This window comes from Phragmites australis, chromosome 16 (assembly GCF_958298935.1).
Source record: "Phragmites australis chromosome 16, lpPhrAust1.1, whole genome shotgun sequence".
NCBI classification, from domain to species: Eukaryota; Viridiplantae; Streptophyta; class Magnoliopsida; order Poales; family Poaceae; genus Phragmites; species Phragmites australis.
Window position 1 is genome coordinate 28,913,644 of NC_084936.1, and position 17,310 is coordinate 28,930,953.

Here is a 17,310-nt window from a genome sequence, read left to right on the forward strand (position 1 = left end):
TATCTTTAGTAGTTTTCCAGTGGTCCGGTCCTGTATTTATATCTGCCAAGTATCCCGGTTATAAACATTAATGAGTGCATATGTAAACTTAAGTATACACAATGTTCATGATAACAGTAGCTTTATCGCCCTCAATAATTAAAGTGAACTCCCTTAATATTGGACCTATCTTGGTGAATCTTAATAATCAAAACATAAGGGGCATCACCAGACAATCTTAATACATAGAAGAGAAAAAAAAATCTTTAGTATTAAACATTAATATCTCTATTACTGATAGTCAAACAAGATATCACCTATATAAACAGCTAAGATATTAAACTTACTCCCACTGGCCTTAAGGTATCTTTATGTGAGACTCATATAATTCATAAACTCTAGAATTAACTGAATGAAATTTTTTGGAGATGAAGGATTGCTAATCTCTCGGACTGTCGATATTGGAACATAAACCCGGTTGTTCTCAAGTATAGTTTTTTCTTGCCTCAGAGCTCCCATTGGCTTAGACAGTAATAATAGCACCTCTTAGTCTGGATGGAAGCTTGTTAATACCATGCACATAACTACCTTAAGCTTAGCATTTTCCTAGAACATAAGATGGTGACACTGATGTGTGGGGATACCGACTAAATGTATGCACAGTTGTCTTTAATATTTCCATCCATAAAACTCATTGGCAAATGAGGGTGTTAACTTACTCCGTAAGGTACGCATAAGTGTGCGAGTTCACCAGAGGTCGAGACAATAATATCATTTTACTTAAAGAAAAATACACTAAATAAATTTAGCCATGCGGAGACATTCCATCCCCCCCCCCCCCCTCAAAATGTGGCATAAGCAGCAACGCCATAATTTCGATGAACTCTTATAAATATTTTTCTTTATTAGGATGGAGGGTTGAAACATAATTTTGTACTGATGAAAAACTTCTAACAGCTTCAATATTAGCCTCCTATCCATTCTCTATGACTTAATTTTAAAACTTTCACATTCCGAAGGTAATATTGGCAGTATAAATGTAGCGTTTTATATTAGTATCTCGCCAACTTTCCTTATGAACACACACATTTATAGATACAATCATAGTTCACTTCTTATTCTTCGTTGTTATCGTAGAAAAGAATGACGTAATGAAGTAAATTAGAAAGACCCCTTTAAGTCTTCATGTACTAGCTCATTAACCCTTGAGCACTCTTATTATTAGTGTACTAGAAAGAACTTTTGAGAAGCCAAACAATCTTATTTTAATTCGAGGATTGCTCCCTTAGATTCTAAATTGTATGATTATAAGAGACATTTGTTTCGATTGCTCTAACTAGTCTTTAGCAAACTAACATTTTATTTATTTTACATTAATGCCTTAATCATTAATGACTTCTCTAATAGGAGATAATCAATATCATTATGTTTGTGTGTATAATCAATATATACATAACCTCAAGAATAATAATCTGCTAATGATAATAGTTACCTTATTTCTTTATTGAGGTAGTAGGAACAACTGAAGAACTTATGGCTGAATTGATAATAAGGACATATCACTGATAATTATTTAATATCCACAAAATCTGTGGATAATTGGCCTCCATGAGATTAACTCTACGTTGGTCATATTAATAACATGGTAATGACAAAACTTAACAATTCCAATTCGCTTCAACGTTGGATAGAAACGAAGAAGAACTTGACATGAGGAAAGAATTAGCAGTCTAACTTTGCATCACCTTTTGGCAGAAAACGATGAATAACTGGATTCATTAATAGAGATAGCAAATAGTTACAAATAACGTTGGTCAGTATGTAATCATGAGCCATAAAATATAATCTTTAAATCAACATAAAATCTCTAACCAAAATTTCTCATTGTTTCCATTTTAATTAGAGAAACTATAAGAATAACACATAACTACAATCAACGTTGGTCAGAATATAATTGTGTGCCACGACATAATCCCTAAACATCATCAAATCCTTAATTAAGACTTCTCGTTGCTTCCATCTTAATCGGAGACAACTTAATTATTACGTAATCATGATCACATAAATGTTTGAGACAAGATGACTTAATAATTTAATTAATTAGGAAATGGCACATGACCATAATGATGTTGGTCCGTATATAGCCATGAGCCATAAGATTACTCATAACCATATTTAAGTCTCAAAGCAAAATATATAAATTAGGGACAAACTTAATCATATGATCAAAAGACATGTGCATTAAACATTACTTAACCAAAGAAGCATAAATATTAAACAATATCATAATTAATGAGCAGAATCAAAGCATAAGAAAATTCTTGATAACATAAAAGTAGTTAATTAAATATCTCAAGAAAATCATAATAATTGATCACATCTTAACTTATTCCCGAAATGCACTTAGACATTATTCGTGGTTCAATTGAGAAATATAAAGCCAGCCTAAAACTTATGCCCAAAATTGGGCCAATTAAACATGCAAATGTTTCAGTAGTGAGTAATAAATCATGAAAATTCATTATTATAAACAACTTTGGTTAGAATACAACCATGAAAAGCCAATATTAAGTATATATTAATGCCCAAAGCTTGGTTATAGTCCCAAATCAAAAAATTTCATTTGTTCCATTTTGATATGAGACAAACTTAATCGTAAGAGGCCATAAAATTTCACTAAAACATTAAATAAATTTGAGCATTCCTCAATTGTCATAAAATAATTGCATTATTTTGGGCACCTAAACTACTCAAAAATTACATAATTCAAAGTATCATTATTTGGGCAATAAACATTAATTAACAGTGCATAATTGATAAGACATAAAAAGCACTGGAAAAATGATCTCATAAATGGAAAAGCCCAAATGACCCCGCGCCGGCCCATCACACTTGGCGGCCCTATGCACGAGCACGGTGAGTCGTCAGATTTCATCCAACGATCGACGTTGCCCTTGCTCGAACAAAAATTGGTGTCAGCCAAAACTAACCCTAACCCTAACCCCATTTCCTTCTCACCCCTCTAATTTCTTCGGGTGACGGCGCAACCCGGCTGAGAGCAACTCCGGCAGGCTGGGTGCAGAGAGTGAGCGAGAGCAAGGCAAGAGAGAGAGAGAGAGAGAGAGAGAGAGAGAGAGAGAGAGAGAGAGAGAGAGAGGCCATGAGGACCGAGAGACGTGATTGCCCTGCAGTAGGACTCCTCGCCGGCGTGCGCTGCGACCTTGATTGCGCGCGGACCCATCGAGTGGTTCCATGCCGATGCCCGTGAAGGTGGCTATGGTGCTTGGCATGAATATTTCGGCGATGTAGCGGCGAAGAACACGGGGGAGAAAGGCCCACAACAATGGCAACGACGACATGCGCATGACACTTGAAGGGTCTGGGCGCATGCAAGCTGATGGGTGGCTCTGAGTGTGAGGAAGCACGCCGACATCAAGAACATGTACCTAATCCGCTCATCAACTCTTTACAGTTCAAAGAAAATTGCTTGATTTGGTTAGGGATGGGAAGAATGGCACGAGATCAGGGAAATTTATTAGGGTTTCTCAATTTGCCCCAAATCTCACCTCCTTCTACATGTTTTCACTAACCTGAGCCTAAAACTGAGCAACATCATGCAAAAGCTTGTGATTTGTGACTATGATTAAGCTAAAGCCAATTAGTCCCTAATCCTAAACAATTAACACTAAATAGTAGTAATTAGGTCGGATCAGGGCACAACAGAACGGAGACAATCATCAAAAACAAAAGATTTAGGGCTAAACTTCATTAACTGAGACTAATTAGGGTTCTAATTAGGCTAGTTTGGCTCTGATACCATGATGTTAGACTTAAAACGAGATTAATTAGTACTTAATCATGTTTCTAGCCTTATATTAGGACACCTAAACCAAAACGGAAGCGTGAGACTAAACAGAGCTCCAAGACGCCATTGATGGCTGCTGATGTCCCCGTGCCCGCTCGGTGCAGGCATGAAGTTGGTGAAGATTCATGAATGCAGGCTTTGCTTGCATGGGTGCCAAGCGCCTCTCCGCACTGACATCGTGGAGGTCGCCAATACAGATGGCCGACGGCGGGGTTGGTCTTCAACTCATTCCCACACCCTCTGGATCGGTAGGCTATTAAGGTTTAGGCCAACTCCAACCATCAGGTGAGATCGCACCCTCATCAAACATTGGGAACTGTCTGTACCCCAACCTCGGGTTCCCTTGTGCATCATGTATCAGTCCTTGGATCAAGTAGCTAATACGCACAGAATTGAACAGAATGAATCAAATACATACTTCAAATAAAATAAAAATAATAATTACGTGAAGGGCACAAAAAATGGTCTGGTGGACAAGGATCCACAGTAGACTAGCCAAGTAGAAGAGCCTACAGTACAGCGGAGCAAAACGAATGATTGCATGAGGTGACTAAGCATGACGGCATAAGATTCGATGCTTATAAGGTCAGGGCAGATATCTTCCATTGGCACTGAGTACCACTCAAGCCCCCAACGTATGAGATAGCCTTCAACTTTCAGATGACTAACCCGTTTGCCCCAGCTAAAATAGTTTTCACCTATTTTACACATCTCCCACCATATCCTACACGATGTAAAGGGTTTCACAACCATCACGGAATTCACAACCATCAAGAATTCATTATATGAGTTAACATTGATAACAGTAACGCTTATCTCCGAGGAGAGATGTTTTAAAAGTGACGTCTCCGAGGAGACGTATTTAATCCTAAACATGCTAACTGTCAAGGCGTTATCCGTCATTAATATATATATAACAACAGGTAATCCTAGGATGGTATGTATTCTGGATGATGACATGTTAAGGCTTGGTAATTGTTTAATAGGATTAACTACTATAAGCAGTTTATAAAAGCGCAATACATATCACATGCGATAATAAGTCAAGTTTTAGTTGATCATGTAGATTATTTGAAAATATAGGTTCAATATGCTCAAAGAAATAGAACTTGCCTTCACGAAGGTTAATTCATGATTGGTCTTGTCGCTCGAGTCTTTCAAGTTCTTCATCATCGGGTCTCGCCTTCAGTTCCTTTCTCGCATCCTTACTTAGACCCTTGACTTCGAGCATACGTAGATTAACGATAAAAAACGCACAACGACTAAACAAATGAACACCAGAACAAAACCAAAGGAAACACGAAAATAAAAGAAGAACGATGAGAAAACGGCGAAGCTAACCTAGCGGAAAGGCGACGAAAACACTAAGCTTAGGGAAACTAAGCTTAGTAAAGCTAGACCTAGTTGTTCATCTAGTTATTTTATCGACTTAAGAGAAAGTCTAAATGAGCGTTTATTAGCCTAATTGTCAGAAAGCGATAGTTAGGGTCTTTATGTGGAAGTAAGTGTACGTGTACAGATATAAACATATGTGTGATACTTATATCTTGGGAGCACATGGGAGGTAGTGCGGGTGGCTGCTTGTGTGTTTATAGGGGCACGAAGAGGAGCAGAGAGCGGCGTCGCTGCTACTGCTGTGTTGTGCATGTGTGCTATGTGTGTATGCATGTGTATGTATGGTGTGCGACGTGGGGAAGCTTGCAGGTGAAGGAAAGGAAGGAGAGCAAATGGTTTTTGCCTGAGAGAGGAAGGCAAAATGGCTTTGGCTGCTCTAGTGAAGATCAGAGAGAGGATAGAGAGATGACAGAGAACAGTGAGATGAGAGAGTGAGATATTTTTTGACAAACCAAAAATATGTATTTGAATTGTAAATGGAATGTGTGATCATTCAAATAAAGGTATTCAAATTTGAATAGATTGTATGATGATTGGATGAATCACTTGAAATTGTTATTGGATTTGGAAAATTGGATGTACTATGATTTGAATTATGAGATTCAAATTTAGAACTTGATTCAAATTGATTCGAATTTAATTTGCGAAGCAATTGAATTGGGAAGGTATTTGAAAATGGAGAATGATTCGAAAAGATTTGGAGTTGGATTCAAAAGAAATGAATTTAGTTGGATCTCCAGATGAAAGAATCTAAGAATTAGATTTGAATTTGAGAGATGTTCTAATTTGAGTCGATCAAAGTTAAATGGAGATAATTCAATTGAATCATTGAGTTATATATTTGAGCTGGATTGGAAGATCAATTTTCACAGATTAATTTGGAAAAGGAAATTACCAAAAGAAACTAAAACAGATTCAAATTTTGAATCACCACACAAGAACCATAAGAACAATTAAAACAAAATACATATGACCAATTTATTGCAATGAGTAATTTAGAAATTAATTTAGTGATCTCTAGAATACTTAGCCAAAATAATATATTTAAATACACACATACAAGTATATACATATTTAAATATATATTTCATCGATTTTATATTGGTTTGATAGTTAGAATTATTATTTTTTAATTTAGAGTGTATTTCACTATTTGCTAAAATACTAAAACTCATTGGGCTACAGAGACCCTTTCTTATAGTCATAGGATGAGTTAGGACCAAGCCAGTAGGAGGAGGTCACACCCACCGATCATAATCAACCGTGATCCTATTCTATTGAGACAGTTAGCCGAGATCACACCTACCAGCACCATGCATCTCAAATCCTCGCATGCGCCGCGCGGGCGGGGAACAACCGACGACCACGATCTTGGAGGAGGAGCCGCCGTGGGCCAAGATGACGACAACTCGATCGAGTCTGTTCCGACGTCAGCGAGCGCAGCACTCCGGCCGGGACAGATGGCCAGCCGTCACCCTGCGAGCTGTACCTCCGTGGCCTGTCCGTCGATCCGTCGCTGAGCTCGATAGCGAGAGCGACGCCTCCCCATCTGCCTTTATACTGCTCTACTACCAACTAATACTGCTACTACTGCCGCCTAGCTAGTAGCCATGGTTATATCCACCGAGGGGCTGAGGGGCTTGAGCCCTCTACCTGAGGAACACTTAAGAGCTCTGAAGCTCCTTAGAAAAATTATTTATAAGTTATTAATTTAGTTGTGTTTCGAAGATTTATTATTATGGTTCATATGTTAGTGACATAAAGTAGTTTTATGTGTCAGTAGGAGGGAGGTGACATTTTATCGAAATCAAGTTTCTCTATAACTTTTGGATATGAAAGATGAAAATATAAGTGGATGAGAAGGAGAGAAGAAAAGGGAAAAAAAGGAGAAGAAGTTGAGCCACTTGTAATTATTCTTTCTCCGCTCTGGACCCGGCAGATGAGCCCAGAAGCTACTACCGACATCCAGAAGCCAAGGCTGGCACCGAGCAGATGAGCCCAGCCTGACCTTTAGATCAGCTTCAGCAGCAGTCCACGTAACTAGCTAATTACCAACGACTCGGATCGGGTGAATATAATGATTGATTCATCAGATGATCACCTGTGTTCTGCTGTGCTCTGCAGTACTCTCTGCGCATGCATGCATGCACTCGATCATGTGACGGAACACAAGTGATTAATCCGCATGGTCAAGCTTGGTAATTATACTGGTGCCGCGGGTTGTGCCGAGGTCAAGATCCTGGTGCACTTCATGTCGCTTCCTGACGCTCCACCTGTGCCTCTACGAGGCTAGCTACCGGCCGCTGCTTTCGATCGTGATCATCACCATTCACCAGAGGTGTGTGCACAAATGGTCCTTGAAAGCTCAGAGAGCAACAGGTTGTGTCTCCGTCCTTTGCATGCTCGCTGTACGTGCAGTGTTTGTCAATGATGAACTCGACAAGCATGAGGTCTCTTTCTCGACGAAACCATGGGCTACTCGCAATCCGTCCGCCGCTGGCGCTGCCGGTACAGGTTGTACAGCTCGTACCGCACGAGCTGGTACTACGTGCTCTCCAGGCAGCAGGAACGGCCAACATGGTGGGCCTCCATTGTGTTGTACCATAGGGCCCATTCGTAAAAGCCCACAAAGGTGTAGGCCTCAGGGCCTATTAGGTAGAGCTCACGTGCTCCAAATTTTGTGAGGAAAATGATTATATATGGAAAATGATTATATGGTTTAAAATATTTTTTTATTGGTTTTTTAAGGTAAAATTTTATAGATGAAGTGATTTTACGGGAAAGTGAATCAAGATAAACTGATTTTTTTCAACTCGTACCATTTAGTTTATTTTAGAAAATCACTCCTATAGAATTACTTTAGAAAATAAAAACTAAAAACTATCTTTTGACAAAGTTTCTACTAATTGCACTCTTGAGATCGGGTGTGAGAGCTCTGCCGGTATAGTAACTTGTTCCGCACATGAAATTGCTATGTTCTGTTCGAACCCTCAACTCTTCAATTTCCGCGTTTCAGATTAGAATTTAGCTTCGGGATGGAGTTGCATGCTCCTGGCTTTTTACTGACAAAAATGTAAACGCGCACATTCCGATGCTTGCAGACAGCACACGGCAATGAATCATGGGATTTGGTTCATTACTCCTAAATTCTGGAACGCATTGATCAAGCCTTCCAAGATTCAAATCGACACACCAAGTTACAAACACCGATACATACAGAGTCAGAACTGTGATGCTTTTGATTCGCTTCTGCGAAAATACACAGGAAAAATCAATCATACACACATGAACAAGCATCGAAACAGGTGAGCACATCAGTTAAATCAATCAATCATGGGGAGCCATGTATTCCTCTCCAATCAAGTCAAACTCCTGCACTACGTGTTCTTCTACCACCTTGTCATTTCCGCCGTACCATCTCTGCCAGAATGTTCATTTCATGGAGTAAGAGCCTACCAGGCTGAAAGATCTCCGATCAGCGCGTGGCGCCAGTGTGAAATTCATTCCAAACATCTCCTTAAGGCCCTGCCCGGGCTCTAGAAGGTCAATCAACTTTGCGACGAGAGCTGCACTCTCTCTGATGTGCTCCATGTCAGTCTGAGTCCAGATGAGACGGGAGAGCTGTAACCTTCGCTGTTTAGTGCTCAAATCGATTCCCCATTTACTGTAAATGCTCTCTTTCTCCCCATTGGAGAGTTTCCTAAGCATCTGCTTATAGAGCATGTCCCTTTCTCGGCGAAAATTCTTCAAGCTGCCAATGGAACGATGCCAGAATTCGATCACATATAGGTTTTAAGGACAATGCAAAAGCCAAGTGTTGAGTTGATAACTGTAACATACAAGAAAGAGTGTACCTTGATGCAATGGCAGAATTAAGTCCGCCTTCTGCTGTGGGTTGGGCACTGAATGAGCTCTTAATGAAGGACAGTCTCCTGTGCTCCACTTCCATGTATATGTTATCTGCTGGATCTCCCTTGAAGAGGAGGAAGAAGTAAGTTCTGTGCACTATGGAGACATTGCATTCATGCCACAACTCGATAATTTGTTGCTGCTTTTTCTTAAAATCAACTGTCGATTGAGGAGGAGATTCAATGGTACTCAGTACTGAATCTACACCAACGTCTTTGACAGTTCTCACGGCTGTAGCATCATCTCCAACGGTCTGCTGCTTCAATAAAATGTATGAAGTCACTAAAAGTCAGCTCGGTAAGCTAAACCAATCGATATGTTAAGTAAAAACAACTACAAATTACAATCTTTGAGCTGGTAGGACAGCCAATTCCGTGTTGTCAAGTTCCCATTGTTAGCATAGTGAAAAAACATAGCAGAGAAGTATACAGCAGGATGCTGATACCTAGTATCAAGTACATTGTCCAGAAGAACTGTGTGTGATCCTGGAGCTATCACGAATGTAAGGAAAATTCATGGGTCAACTCTTACCATGATTACCTGTGCCTGAAATTCCTCAAGTTGATCTTCATGGCGATTATCTGCATTCTCGTTCAACTCCATGACACAACTGATGTCATTGACAAGAGTTTCTTGTTCTTCATCACTGGTGCTCATTTCCTTGGCTACTTCATCACTGGTGCTCATGTACATGGCTACTTCATCAGATGCTACTTCACAGGAAACTGCGGAGCAGTCCAATGAATTGTCATCATTTTCGCAATCATCATTCTCGGCATACAGGCTTCTCCTGACCTTATCAAGCCTTCTGGGAGCATACCTAAAGATTTCATCAGGCGGTGTCCTACTGGTGTTCTCAGAATCATCAAACCAACTATTTGGAATCACCATGAAGCTAGCCCTGCAGCTTTTACTTCTAGCCAATGCACGATCCTTGGAGCTCAGTATGCACCTCTTCAAACTCAAACATTCATGAGGGTAAGGTTTCCCGGTGTCAAAAGAAAGGTTAGAACCACATGTATATAGTTTGACAACATTGTCTGTAACGCCGTTAGATTCACATTGATGCATTTTGATAGAATCTTCCGCTAAGTTTGTTATATTCTCAGCTTGTTGCTCCTCTTTGCTGGGATACGATCTGATACGATCTTCTATTTTCTTTGTTACGCATTCGAGCTCTTGGCGTTCATCAGGTTGCAGGACTGCATCTTTGGAGATCACCTCTACTTCAGGTGTTTGGATATTGGTGTCCTCAGGCAGTAATTGGTTGAATTCGTGGCTTCTGCTTCTTACACGCTCATGTATCTCTATGCATTGGACTTCCCTGCAATGCTCTTCACAGACTTCAGATGTGGTTCTTGAAGCAGCTTCCTCCATATGATATGGCTCTATGGCATCAGAGCTATGGTCGCTGGATGGGTGCCAAGGTGAAATCAACTTTTGATCCCATGTTTGCCGAGGAAGCTCCCTTGTTTCACCGAGGAATGCTGAATCATTATGATCACTACTGAAGACATATGATCCATGAAATGATGCATAATCTTGATCTTGATGAGCAACGCCATAAGCATCAGCAACAGAAAGTGCCTCTTCAGACACATTTCGTGCAAGGGACTCTGACGACCGACTATGGTCATCCTATCAGAAGCAGGTCAATTCATTAGATGTTGCACAATAAAATGATTATAAGGGGACGTAGGTATATGTCAGGAAAGAAAATACCCATCGCTTTGCAGTGCGCTCATCACCATGGTCATAGCCATCACCTTTAAGTAAACAGTTAAGTTGAGACTGAACTGTATCCCTTTCCTCCATCAATTCCTTCAGCTGCTTTTCAAGCTGAAAAAAGGGGTAGACGAGTGCATGCATAAGAGACTGTGGGGTTACGCAAATTAGCAGTACATGTTCCAAGGACTACAAAATCTTAGAAGCGAGGAGAAGTACCTTCTTAATTTGTGCATCTTTCTCTCTCAAAGCCTCAGCATGACTAATGCAAGAAGCAGACTCAGGGAATTTCATCTCATTTTCTAATCTCGCAAGTTCTCTCTGTAGATGCTTCACAAGTGCTTTGTCAGACATCACCACATTGACCTGTGCATTTGTAACAACCTCCTTTGCGCAGGTCGCAAACAGAAGAGTGTTCCTGGATTGTTCGATATGAGTGTGTGCAGGGCTCATTGTGCAGATAATGGCTGTTCTTGCATTGCCTCCCAGCGAGGACTGTAATATACGGGTTAGCTTTGAATCTCTGTAGGGGATATGGCCGTTTCTTCCCTTGCTGCAGCAGGAACGTACAGTTCAGACTATAGTAGATGAAAAAAATTGTTGCCAAAGAGCATGCAAAATGGGAAGAATCAAGTTGTAACACAAAACAAACCTGAGTTGACGGATGATCTTTCCCAGTGTAAGAAGACTTCGGTTAATATGGCTGCCTTCTTTCAACCTCATACCAGCCGAGGCGGTCTGAGATGCACGCTCACTTCCTGCTAGATCAACGAAGTTCTGTCCACAAGAAGAAAATTAAATGCCACATAATTTTCCATACTATAGAATTATAAACATAGAAAGATATCTCGTACCACACAAGCCACAAGGGTGCTCGAGTTGCCTCTTCCTAGATACTGCCTAGCAGAACTTTCAATTGTCTGCCAATTAACAGAATATGTTCAGAAGCTTTTACTGAAAGAATAATGTAAACATACAGTATATGACAGGCACCAACCAATCTGAGTATTTGATGGGACCTAGAACTTGTTTCATTCAAAGCAGTTTCTCCGATCTGCCTTTGAGCTGGAGCACAAAACCAAATGAATCAGATAAGTTGGGAAAATGACACTGCTTTCTTTTCCAGCAAGTTCAGCTCCACACCTTCACATACTGCAAGAAGGTCCCTAAGATGATCATGGTCCCTCAAAGTTTCCTCAGTGAGTTTTTCTACAGTAGTCCCTTTCTATTTGAAATCAAATAACAACATGAATAATATCGAGAATAGAAAATAAGGGGATGAAAAATATAACAAATTATGGTGAGTTCAAGTCAAGGAGAATAGAACACCTCTGGATCATCAAGAAGTCTAAGAGGTGTCGTGTCATGGCTTAGAAGGTCCCTCACAGCTTCATTATATATCTCGATGGCCGAAAATTTCAAAATGAACTCTCTTTCAGGATGCTGCAGCACGGAGAAAGGATTCAAATGCAAAGAAAGACATGCAATGCGACAATAGTGTTTGAAAAAAAGATAGAAGTGAACAATGTTTGTAGTGTGCACACACCTTTTCTATGTAGTCATAGATGTCCAACAAACTATATTCTGTTACTCCAGTCATTGTGTAAGTCTTTCCACTGCTTGTTTGCCCATAAGCGAATATGCTTGCTGTCGAGAACAAATGCATGTGCAAATCTTTATTAGCTCTCGTGTTCATCGAGAACGAAAGAAACGGAAGAAAACAGCTTGATTCCTCCTGTGCATACAGTTAATTCCACTGACAACTGATAGAGCAACTTCTTTCGCTCCTTCCTCGTAGACTTGCCTTGTAGAGCAACTGGGTCCAAACACCCTATCTGATGGAGACGAAAAAGAAGAAAAAAATGAGTGATAGACAGCCAATAAAATGCTTAAAAAACATCAAGAAACTTCTTTGAGCTGCAGCATTGTTGCCCCCAATTCTGCAACAACTGAGCTTTGCTGCTACTACTCACCGTAGGTGTAGGCGGTGGGGAACATGGCGCGCTCGGGGACGGTGCTCCGGAACATGATGGTGGTGGGGCTGATGCACTCCCAGTCGGAGCTGTCCCCAGTTTCCCTGCCGTTGAGCGGCCTCAGGCGCACGGACACCATTATCCTCTCCTCGGCCTCGGCCTTCTCCCAAGCCGCCGCCACCTCCTCGCCCGCCGCCCCCATGGCTCTCTCCTCCTGCACCCTCCACCGAAGAACAGTATCAAAACCTCCGCCTTTCTTTATACCAATTTCGCCAGCAACCAAATCCTCCTTTCTCTCCTTCCGAATCAAAGAGCAATGGCATTGCAACAAAGCGACGCTTCCCCACGGCTTGGAAAACGGCAAATTTCGGACGCGTGCGGTAGGTGCCCGCGGCCGAAAGCAGGGTGCCACCGGGCGCTGGATGGAAATGGACGGCGATCCAGCGAGACACCACACAGGCAACGAGGACAAATTACGCAAGGCGCTCTTACTCGCACATGAACAGCACTACTACTTCTACTACCACCACTACTTTTTGACCAGCTAATTTCTGCTAGAGCATTATATCGGGTCGCCGCCGCCGGCGACTGCGCTGGAGCCTTGCGGTGCTGCCGTGACGGACCATGGTCCCCGCTTCTGGCCTCTTCCTCCGATTTAATTTTTATTATCTACGCGCCTCACATGGGGGAGGGAGACAAGATGGTAACCAAGCCAAAGACTTGATTTGTTTAATGCTCACCAACTAATAGCATCTGCGCGTGGTGTGGAGCCAACGAGATCGAGATTAGCAATAGGCAGCATTACCTGCGACGGCGAGAGGCGTAGAGACGTCGAGCGATACGGCCGGCTAATGAACGGCGAGCCTATCGTCTCCTCACTTGTGTTCTTCTCCTCGCTTCATCGTCTTCTCTGCGGCTGTGGTGAGGAAGATGGAAGACCGGAGGGGGGGGTGGGGTGGGATTGGTAATGGCGGTGGCTGTTCTTGCGGGTACGGGGGCCTTTCTACCCGTAACAGACAGGACACGCCATCGGCCAATCGCGGTCAAGGCGCGCACGTGGGCCCGTCGAAAGTTCGTATGGGACCACTTGTCTGTCTGTCATGTGCTGGTGTTCGTCCCCCTTGAACGTACGGCAGCACCGATTTCAGTTTCATTTTAAATCTTTTTTGTCATCGGCGAAAAGATCAAAATTCACAAAAGTTTGCTAAAATCTCTGTCATTTTCATCTTCTGCTACGTGAGTCCTATCTATCTGCCGGTGAAAGAAAATTTTAAAATTAAATATTTTATTCTGTTTCGAAATTTTCGAAATTCCTCTAGTGGTGCTAAACCAGTTCCATCCAGTGGCACTTCCGTTTTTTTACACATCTTGATGTGGCCCAAATGACAAATTTTGAATTGCATCCATTCAAATTTCAAGTGGTAATAAGCCACTCATACAGGTTGCGCCAAAAATACAACCATAGAGATTGCCCGCAATTTTTTTTTTTTTTTTTTTGGCTACCATATAAATTTAGCATTGCATTTCCAGACTGCATGATTATTGTTTAGCAACAGCTCCTTGGACACTGGAGAATAATCTATGTGATACCTAGTTGATTATATTTTCTATTTTACTTGCTTTCTTTATCAAAAGAACAGGCATGATTAGGAAGCGTCCTGCCGTGGAACATGGACTATATATATTCTCTACTTCCTTAAACATTTCCAGATGCAATAATATAATGGATCCTCTTGATCAGTGTCACTTTCCTGGTCGTTACAAGAAAACATTCTGATCACTGTAAGACAATCTGAAAACATCCCAATTCCTTTTTATTTAAGAAAAGAAACATTCCAAAATGTACTATGCCAGTTCCAGATTTCAGAAGAAAAAAAAAACCATCACACATCGCCACAATTCTACTGTTCTACTGCCAACTTGTATTGTCTCCTGAGCCATATGCATTACACAGGCTTGGTACTCTACATATTCAGATATTCAGACTAAGGATTGTTTGGTAGAGTTCTCAGAGTAGTTTTTATGTTAAAATCAGAGGAGCTCTGTCAAACAGCAGCTTTCAGCTTTTAGCTTACTGAGTGAAATTCGTGAGAATGATTCTCTAAAATGAACTAGAAGTTAGAAAGCTGAAAAAAATAGCTTCCTTTAATTCACTTCCCGCACAAAATTATTTCATCCGTATAGTTTATTCTAGAAAATTACTTTCAGCCACAGAATCACTTCCCTTAGAGAATCACTCTCCGCGAAAAATTTGAATCAGTAAGAGCTTTACCAAACAGATCCTAATTAAACTGAATCGAACAAAGTTTTCATTTTCCTTTTTTTATTTTTGTTTTCAGAAGAGATAATGACACTGCAGGTACTGTACTAAGCTTTGCTTAGGCCCTAAACAAGCGACGTTTATCAAATGCAAAATTAAAGCTTCAGATCTGCTTAAAGCTCAAAAGCATCCCGCTCACCATCCCAAGTAATGGTACTCCACTGTTGGTGGCTGGTTTATTTAATCCAGGTCCTTGATCCCAGCTAAAAAAGCTGAGTAAATCTAACATGTCTGCTGACATGAAATGGGAGATCGATCGAGTAGAAAGGTGGCAACACGGAGGCGATGAAGATGTGAGTGAGTGACGAGGAGCCCTGCCTCCACAGCTGGAGTGAACAATCTTTTCTGAAAAAAGTAGGTAGGTGCTGACCCGGTTCTGAATTTTATGATATTTGAACTGAAACTTGGTCAGGGGCATTTTAACTGAACCTCAGTCAGTGATTCAGTCAGTAACATTTTAACTGAACCTTCCGTTTGGTCAGAACTCATAGTATCAGGTATCCTGTCAATAGAACGCCTACTCGTGGGTCAGCTTCTAACAGCACTGTTAAGCATTGTTTGTGAGTATGCTTATAGCAGTGCCCCTCTTGCTAGCTAGATTCCAGGCCATTATGACTCTTGGATGGTACTCCACATGGCATGATCACAAGCCGCCGAATTGCTCTTGACGATGCCATTGCTCATTTGCTCGTACAGCGAACGAGCAGCAGCTCTGCAACTGCAACTGAGCTGAACCATCCACACAATTCATTCCTTGATCTTGTATCTTAGCCGTGGGGTTTGAAACTTGAGAGCAGCAGCTGCTGCCAACTGCTGCTGCTAGCTCCCAAGGACAATCATGCCTCACATTCTATGCTCTTGCCATGCGCAGCTATGCAAGCACCATTTGCTCATTATTCGTTAATGATTCAGAGTTGGGAATACGAGCTATGAAAAATTTTATAACTTCGTGTGCACAATCATTGGAGAAGCTAATACGGATTTGCAGTTTGGAAGAGTGAAAAAAAAAATATTTGGTCAAGAGGAAGGTGGTGCTATGCTTGTGGATGTGGTGTGGCTCCATGCACCGGGGAGCAAGCGTCGGCGAGAGCGGCGACTCTGTTTTTGCCGGCTTTTTAATGGAGCACGGTTGATCTTGTCGTTGCAGCGAGGCAGAGGACTGCCCGGCACGTCAGGGCAGGGATCGGAGGAGGAGACGGCCCTTTCATGATTTGTTGGCTTTGTCTCTTTGACCTTCTTCTCCAATCCCAATCCACGTTTAATCATATCGATCAGACACCGGCACGAGCATCAGATGCAATTGTTTTAAGCCTTTCCTAACAATTATTATGACATCTAATCTAAAGTTGCTTTTAAATTCATGATTAGCACAAAATTTTGATACTATTTTCAAGAGCTTTCATAAAACATGGATAGATGTTTAGTACTAGTAAACCTCTAGAGATGATTTCGGTAAAAATGTACTTCTTGCTGAGGTAACAAATTGATTCGTTCGCTGCTGTGCTGTATTGCTATCCATCGCTGTCAGACATTCAGACAGCAACAGCATAGGAACAATATTATCCATCGCTAGGCAATAGAGTTTGACTAAGAAGGATTAAAAAAATGGGAATTTGGAAAATGGTGAACTTTCTGCAGCAAGCAAAGGAAAAGAAAGGGGAGTTGTAATGTCGGTTTAATTTGACGTTTCTTTGACATTATAGATTGCTACATTTTTTGTCTGAAACTCTAAATGTCCGTCTGCTTCTAATAAAACCCTGTGTCCGTCTGGACCATGGCATCGAATGCCAACTGCCAGGTGAGATTTCTATATGGCGCACTGCTATGCGGGCCACACAAACATCATCATCGCTTAGCCGGTGTCACACCCATTTTGAAAAGAACAAATAGATATATTCTACATATATATTAGAATTAAGTTTCCACATATATGTTAGAATTAAGTGCAATTATGTGACGATAAAGTTTAATACAAAAGGATCCATCTGTCTTAAAGAAAAACATTAAAATAAACCAACGATAGCGAGTCTTTTATCAATCCACAAGCGTTGTCTAGAGGGAGCGTCAGCCTAGAACATCATCTCTAGATTGAAGTCTTACTCCTCTTAAAACTCAGCTCCATCGTCCGAGAAATCCTCAAAATC

The 17,310-nt window shown here is 41.2% G+C and overlaps 1 protein-coding gene across 7 annotated transcripts; it reads right to left on the reverse strand.

The window, feature by feature from the left end:
- Positions 1-8,350: 8,350 nt before the first annotated feature.
- On the reverse strand, positions 8,351-13,791 carry LOC133895457 (kinesin-like protein KIN-7H). 7 transcript variants are annotated; one of them, XM_062335783.1, is made up of 14 exons: positions 13,652-13,791; positions 12,847-13,060; positions 12,619-12,708; positions 12,420-12,520; positions 12,203-12,316; positions 12,017-12,098; positions 11,871-11,938; positions 11,728-11,793; positions 11,526-11,650; positions 11,093-11,426; positions 10,871-10,987; positions 9,689-10,786; positions 9,094-9,401; positions 8,351-8,990 (listed from the first exon to the last, which is right to left on the reverse strand). In XM_062335783.1, the coding sequence occupies exons 2-14, from the start codon at positions 13,046-13,048 to the stop codon at positions 8,672-8,674; spliced, it is 3,024 nt and encodes a 1,007-aa protein (XP_062191767.1). In that variant the 5' UTR covers positions 13,049-13,060; positions 13,652-13,791; the 3' UTR covers positions 8,351-8,671. The 7 variants fall into 7 exon arrangements, with proteins under 7 accessions (XP_062191767.1, XP_062191766.1, XP_062191765.1 ...); XM_062335782.1 differs by having other exon boundaries at positions 9,094-9,404; XM_062335781.1 differs by having other exon boundaries at positions 9,094-9,407.
- Positions 13,792-17,310: the final 3,519 nt, after the last annotated feature.

What these genes read in the sequence shown, in the direction of transcription:
- LOC133895457 (XM_062335776.1), bottom strand. Translation starts at nt 13,048, where the DNA reads ATGGGGGCGGCGGGCGAGGAGGTGGCGGCGGCTTGGGAGAAGGCCGAG. An exon ending in CCCCACCGCCTACACCTACG is followed by an intron (nt 12,709 to 12,846) that starts GTGAGTAGTAGC and finishes CGTCTCCATCAG; the next exon opens with ATAGGGTGTTTGGACCCAGT. An exon ending in TTCAGGCACAGGTAATCATG is followed by an intron (nt 9,408 to 9,679) that starts GTAAGAGTTGAC and finishes ATTTTATTGAAG; the next exon opens with CAGCAGACCGTTGGAGATGA.